A 7012-nucleotide genomic window follows, 5' to 3' on the forward strand; every position below is an offset into this window, starting at 1 on the left:
TTTTTCCTCCTGTAACAACAGACTGTGGATTTTCTATGGATTTCAGAGCTGGACAAGTCACCTGGGTTATAACTGGCTTTGGGTGATCTTTTCCCAACCTTTTACCTGCACTGAGTGGCACGAACAGATGGGAAATTCCTGCCTATCCAATCATTACTTCCAGTGATCAGCATGAAACTTTAACCACCAACAACAGAAACAAGCCAAGCAGCCACAGACACACACCACAACACCAGAAGCTGCCTACTGCATGCAAAGCCTGGCTGGCACCGTGCAAGCAGGGCGGGGATGCCAGGGAGCCACTGTCACCTCTCCCAGGCTGGCACCTTCCTCCTCAGGGCTCCCATGGGGCTGGGGAGCAGCTTCAGCAGCATCAGCAGCACCAGCTGATGGGCTGCCACGGTCCTCCTGCTCCTCCTTGTTGTTCTCCTAGTGGGGGGGGACACAGCCACTTGCAGAATTCCCCACAGCACCTTCCCAAGCTGGAATACTCGCCCCGCCTGTGACGGGTCACCACCCACCACACGCACCCCTAGAGCGGAAAGCGCTCCAGCTGAACAGCTTTCCTGGGAATTCGGGAGCTCACAGGCCCAGATTCCCAAACATCAAGCTGTTGGAGGCTTCAGTGCTGCTTTTCCTGCTGGCCAGCTCCACAAACTCGCTGTTCTCCCAGACTCTTCCCAGCTCCGGGTTCCCTGCGAGCCGTGTCTGAGGCTGCCTCCACTCCACTCAACAGCCTGTCCCAGCAAGTCACTAAAACCTCCTGTTTCCTTTGAATACAGGCATTCAGCCCTGACCAGGGGCTACATGAAGCCAGTTTTTTTCATTATTTCACCTATTACTGCTTAGATTTCCCCCTGGGGTCTTGCCACACAAACCCTTCCCTCCTGTTTTGCAAGGAAGCTGGAGAACAGCTCGGGAGCAGGCTGAGACCCGCTCCTAGGAACGCTTTTCTACTGCCATCTCATGGAACTACAAAAGAATTCTATTTTCCAGTCGGGGCACTGCTATCTTACCAGGACTAGGCTATCACCCATCTGGGTTAACAGCCTGGCTGTTGGGTAGCAATTGCCATTCCATAATAGATTCCCGAAGCCCCATCCCCGCGGCACTGAAATGCCAAGACAGCTCTTTGTTCCTGCACACATTAACATTTCAGTGAGGAATTGGGCCCCCACAGGCTGCTTGTTGTCTGGAGATGAGAGAGTCAGGGCTCTCTTTGTCACATCCACTTTAGCATAAGCCTTTGCAGATCCTGCCCAGCACCGTGAATAGGTTCTCCAGCAAAGTACTTTACAGCTTAATTTTCGTGTGCTGTGAAAAGGATAAGAGAAATACTCTAAAACACTTTAAAAGAAATTAATTTGCCTTTCAGATACTGGAACAGGATTTTCAAAGCGGTGAGAAAGGATTAATGTCAGCACAAACAGTCGGGCCAAATCACCGGAGCTGCTTACAACGCACTTCCCATTGTGCCCTTGTCATCTTAAGCCTGATCCCAGCTGAGGAAGCACAGGGAAAGCACAGCGTCTGCACAAGGCCTTGGGTGCACCGAATGCTCCGTGCCTCAGCCACGGTATTTATCAGCAGGGCAAGAAGAAAGAAAAACAGGTTTTGTGTTGCCACAGAAAAGCGGCCACGTGCAGCCCACGTGAAGAGTCCTGTGGAACTGAGTGAGGTGCAAGAGCATTCCCAGAGGACGTTCCCCTCTCCTCTCCCCAGCGCCAACACTGCAGCTTCAGCTGACACGGAGCCTTCCCTCCACACCCCCTGACCACCACCATGCAGAGTGGAAGTGCCTCTTCCTCACTGAGCCTTCCTCCCACACCGAGTGCACTGGCACCTCTGACCCAAGACCCTTTTCCTGCTGTTCCCTGGAAAAGCAGATTTCCCCCTTGCCTGCTTCACCTACCTGGCTTTATTTTTTCTATTTGAGGATGAAACAAAGCTCCAGCCTCTGCAAAGATATCTCCCCAAATCCCAGCTCCAAACCACAACAACTCAAGCACAAATTTCCCTTCAATGCCCACCCCACTGTCCCCTGTGGGCCACATCTGGCTTCTCACACCCCCAGCCCTGCTGCTGTGCCTTCCTCACCATCACTCTGCTCCAGGTTGCTCCTGCTCCTAAGCAGGAAACTCCTCCCTCTGGTCCCATTCCTGCACTCTCATCCCCTGGCAGTGCCACAGCTCTTCTCGCCCCGGGCAGCCTCCCCTGCCCATCCCATCACCGTGCTCTTACCTCAGAGTCAAAGCTGCCTCCCAGAGCTTCAACATCCAGGTACACGTTTTTTAACAGCCTTGATGTCCCACGGAAACTCTGAGGGATTAAAACAAAAACAGACAATGAAATGGCCAAAATTCTGACCTCTGCAATTCCACAGGAGGAACAGGAGGGGTTCCTCAGCAGCGAAATTAGGCAGCAGAGCCATGGCAATGCACCTACAGCCAATTCATCTTGGAATGACACCGTGGCAGCTGTTGATTTATAGGGATTACCATGTGAAAATAGGATTAGATGCTTTTTGGGGACCAAACAGCACAAAGAAAAGGCAGCACAAATGAAAGCCCAGGGGCAACTGGAGCAGCCATTACCAGGGGAGCATCAGGAGGCTTCAGCACTCTGGTTGCAGCAAGAGCCAGGGCACACAAATACCTCATTTTCACTTTCTTCCTCTTCGTTTCTCCATTTCTCTGGCACTGTTACATTCAAGGAACTTTTCTCTTCACAGACCAAGTCCAGCAGGTTGTCAGTGTGGCTGGTGAGCTTCGAGATCTCTGCAGGCTGTGAAGGCCAGAAGAAAGGGAAGTGAGAGGTCAGACAACAGGAAAGGGGAGCTAGGGACCCACTGAGATATGGGGCAGCTGCTGGATTCTGGGAGGGAGCTCAGTTTCCTACCACTTGTTTGTTCATTTGTGAAGGTGGTTATTTCTGTGCTTTACACATATTTTGCTTTGCCTTCCTTTAAAGGATCAATCTCTTAACCACTTAACAAGTTTTACTGACCCCCAGGTCACTTTCTAGTAATAAATAAATAAAGCATTCAGCATGGTTGCAAACCTTACATTCATGAGGAAAACTGTTCTTTTAATTTTATTCTCAAATACAAAAGTGAAAATAGTTTATTAAATTGTATTATCTGTATTGTTTATCATGTTTCATTTGGACACCAAATTCTACTAAAACTTAACAGATTTTTTTCCTCTACAACAGTTATTGAAACAATTCTTTAAATCTGCTAAACACAGCAGAAGAAAGTTCACCACTAATTTAGCACTGAGCTCCCTAGAAAAAGAAAAGAAATACAGCTTTTTAACATACAACAGTATTTCGAAACTGACAGAAGACCACAAATCCTGTCGTTTAAACGTCCCCACACCTGTGACCCTTTGCAGTGTGCTTCCCAGGGCACATTCCCAGGGAAGAGGGAGCCTCACCAGAGCTCCTTCCTTGGGGATGAGGCTGGAGTCCACCACACGCCCCAGGTCCGGGTTCAGGGACCCACGAAGAGCGAAGGATGAAGACGGTGCGAGGCCACGGAGAGGAGAGAGGGTGCCCAGGGGAGGCTGGATGGGTGCCAGCTGGCAGCCTGGGGGCTGGAGAAGCACAGGGAAATCACTGGCAGGACAGCACAGGTGCACAGCTCGCACTCCTGACCTTGGAGCGGGACAAGAGCTCCCCTGTGCAAACAGGGGCTGCCGCACTAACCCTGCTCAGAGACCCCACACCCAGCAGGCACCAGCGCACAGGGCAGGGAAGGAAACAGGGGTTGATCTACTCACACGTTTTGCTTTCTAAATGCCCATCTGAACGAGTCCTGAATACTCCTCTCCCTCCCAGACACACACAAGTGCTCACTACAGAGTGTCTTACAGCCAGAATTAAGGGTGATTCTGTACTCAGTGCTCCCACCCCAGCTGATTCACTGCCCATCGCCTGGGTGTGGGTTCAGGATGCACTCTCTATCCTTGAAACCACTTGCTCATCCTCTGCCCAGCCCTCCCCAGAAGCACTGCAAGCAGAGCCTACTCACAGGGAGCTGCTTCAGGAAATGCTTCTCCTTCTTGTCCTTCTTCTTCTCTTTCTTCTCCTTCTTCTGCTTCTTCTCCTTCTTCTCCTTCTTTTCCTTCTTCAAGCTGCCCCGTGCCAGCAGCTTCTCCCGCTCCCGGATGACCAGCTGCCTGTAGTGCTCATCACAGGGATGCTCCCACATGGAGCAGCCATTTTCAAAGTTGAAGTAATAGAGTTCACCACCTCCAGTGATATCTCGGCTGCATGGCAAAAACAGCAGGAAAAGGTGAAAGAGCACGTTAAAAATACAGCTGCACAGGCCAGAACATGGCTGATGGTGTAGGCACCTGAAGTTCAGGGGAGTGTGACATCCCCAAGAGGCCAAAAAGGTACCAGTGTAGGGAAGCAGCTCTGCCAGGATGCTCACATCCAGCTTCCCAAACAGTTTTTCCCCTTCTGCCACCCCAAAAAGCCCTGAGCTCCTGATACCCTGTCTAACCCTATTCTCTGCCCGTTGGAAGCCATTGCCTTTGTCCTGTCACTGGGAATCCCCCAGCACAGCCGCTGCCAGAGCTCTCACCAGGCCTTCCAATTCGGGGGCAGCGGGGTCATCAGGCACTCCCTGGCCAGCCACAGCAGCTCCGGCTCCGCGTCGGGGTCAATCCCGAGTATCGGCGCAAACTCCCGGATTTCTGGGGAAACAGAAGAGGGATCTGTGAAGTTGGTCTACACAACAGAGCCACCCCCCTCAGCTAAAGCTGTGGGCACACTGGGAGATCCTGAGCCCAAAACAAGACCGCCCAAAGCCACCGGCACAGTCCTGTGTGCCTGTAGAGCCCATCCTGCCAGGCTGGGGACACGGGGAGTGACACTGCCAAGTGACATTCAGCTCTGCCTCCTTTAGAATCCCATGTATTCCACCCTCTCCACCCACTTCAGAAACCAATTCCTGTTTTCTGAATGCACCTATTTCTGAATGCACGCCTGAATCCCTTCTCCCAGCTCCTGGGAGGACGAGCCACCCTCACCTTTCTCGTTAGGAACATAGGATTCACTGTAGTCTTCTTCCAGAATGAGCTGGTTCCCGATGCACATGGCTCCTGCCATGGATCCTACACCTGGCAGCAGGGAGGAACCAGCACAGAGTCACAACTGCCCTCAGAAAAGAAAATTCCTCGTTCCCAGCACATGGCAGAGCCCTTCCACTGCAGCACACACAGCAAAACGGACTCAAAGAGCTTCCACACACTTCTAAGGGCTGTGGAAACAAGGAGCAGAGCTGAAGTGGCACAAAGTTATAATCAGATCCCCCAGGCCTTCGAGTTTCTACAGAAAAGATGCTGCAGGCACTTTTTAACCAGGTAAAAAATAAGCTGAAACAAGAAAGGGAAGAAAGAGAAAGCAAGCAGCTCTCCCAAAGCACAGCTTTGAGAGAAATCCCAGGGCTGGATCAGCACTGGCCAGAGACAAAGCTACCTCTCCCCACACCTTGACCTCCCCCACCTTCCTAAAGAGTACTTGAGAAACTGTAAAAGAATCCTAATTTAATATGCTCCACCTGTGGCCCATTGCTTAATGATTTAACTCACAGACCACACCACAGCTGGGCCCTCACGACCCTTCCAGCACAGGTTCAGGCACTTGGAATTCACCCACCTCACCCCAAACATCCCCAGCTGTGGCTCTGTGTGGCCACATTTGGCCAGCACAAGCACTGGGGGACCACGACAGCTGCTCAAACACACAATTGAATGACAAGGTCAAACATGTCATCCTAAGCCCCCCCAAATACTCAGTGCAAAAAGCATTCCTCTGCTTTCCTCGTGAGACCCAGGGCCTGTGGTACCTGCCCAGTACCCCCCCAGTGATAACCACCCAGAGCAGGATCACCACCTGTGACACAGCCATCACTGCCCTCTTCACCTCCCTCTGTCCTCAGCCCACTCCGTATTTATAACTCTTATGTAAAGTAAGTCTCAGAAGCAGCAACTAATCCTGGCAGTTTCCAGGCAAAGATATTCTCAGGACATCCAAACCAAACCAGCTCGCACCACTCCCCCTCCCAAATGTCCCCAGTTACAGCACTTGGATGTGGGCAGCTCGCTCGGGGCCTTCTGTTCCTATTTTCCTCTCCCAAAACTAAGTCAGCCCCATCTCCCATCCCTGGTATTGGCACTGGGGGATGAATTATGGGCTCACTCCTCTCTTGGAGACCTTAGTGCGACTTTCAGTGCTTGAGGGGTAGCTGTAATAGATGGGAACAAGGGGGAACGGCTTTAAACTAAAAGAAGGGGATTTAGGTGAGATATTTGGAGGGAGTTCTTTCCTGTGATGATGGGGAGGCCCTGGCACAGGGTGGCCAGAGAAGCTGTGGCTGCCCCATCCCTGGAAGTGTCCAAGGCCAGGTTGGACAGGGCTAGTGGATAGTGGAAGGTGTCCCTGCCCATAGCAGGAGTGGAACTGGACGGTTTTCAGGTCCCTTCCAACCCCAAAACCCGTTCTACAGCTCTATGCAAACAGGACCGAAGCCTCAGTGCAGCGGCCGCCGCGCCAGCCGGGAGCCACGGAAAAAGCGCGGCTGGCGAGGCGGACAAACAGCTTTGGTTAACAAGGTATTAAAAGAAACAGGAAAAAAGCCCGGTTTCGCCCATATCACGACAGCACCCACGCGACACACGCACGGCCAGGAGCCGGCAGACCCCGCGCGGGGCGGAAGGCCGGAACCGCCCAGCGCGGGGCCGCTCCCCGCAGCCTCCGCTCACCGAGGGGAGCCTCCCCCGGGCCCGGGCCCGGGCCCGTGCCGGGACCCCGCCGCTCGCCGCTCGCCGCTCGCCGCTCGCCGCTCGCCGTGGCGCGGGCCGGGAGCGCCGATCCGCGCGTGCCGCCGGTTGCCGGGAGCGCGGGACCCGCCGCGCCAGGGCCCGCCCCCTCCACGCCATTGGCCGGCGGGGCCATACGCGGTACCCGATTGGCCAGCGGGGAGGCGGGACACATGACGTCA

General features: G+C 53.4%; 1 protein-coding gene across 9 annotated transcripts in view; it reads right to left on the reverse strand.

Moving 5' to 3' along the window:
- CEP164 (centrosomal protein 164) overlaps positions 1-6933 on the reverse strand; it is a 29747-nt gene extending 22814 nt beyond the window's left edge. For 4 of the 9 annotated variants that reach the window (XR_007208233.1, XM_048328733.1, XM_048328735.1 and 1 more), the window contains exons 1-7: positions 5040-5129; positions 4592-4703; positions 4034-4271; positions 3438-3596; positions 2656-2784; positions 2242-2319; positions 310-429 (exon numbers count right to left, since the gene is read on the reverse strand). Coding sequence is in view for 8 of the 9 variants with exons in the window: in XM_048328733.1 (XP_048184690.1) it covers positions 310-429; positions 2242-2319; positions 2656-2784; positions 3438-3596; positions 4034-4271; positions 4592-4703; positions 5040-5118 (915 nt within the window). In the remaining variant the exon portion in view is untranslated. Of the gene's footprint in view, positions 1-309; positions 430-2241; positions 2320-2655; positions 2785-3437; positions 3597-4033; positions 4272-4591; positions 4704-5039; positions 5130-6773 lie in introns of those variants that run through there. The other 5 variants (XM_048328739.1, XM_048328738.1, XM_048328736.1 and 2 more) reach the window with 4 other exon arrangements.
- Between the last annotated feature and the right edge of the window lie 79 nt (positions 6934-7012).

Source organism: Corvus hawaiiensis, chromosome 25, assembly GCF_020740725.1.
Source record: "Corvus hawaiiensis isolate bCorHaw1 chromosome 25, bCorHaw1.pri.cur, whole genome shotgun sequence".
In the NCBI taxonomy this organism is placed as follows: domain Eukaryota; kingdom Metazoa; phylum Chordata; class Aves; order Passeriformes; family Corvidae; genus Corvus; species Corvus hawaiiensis.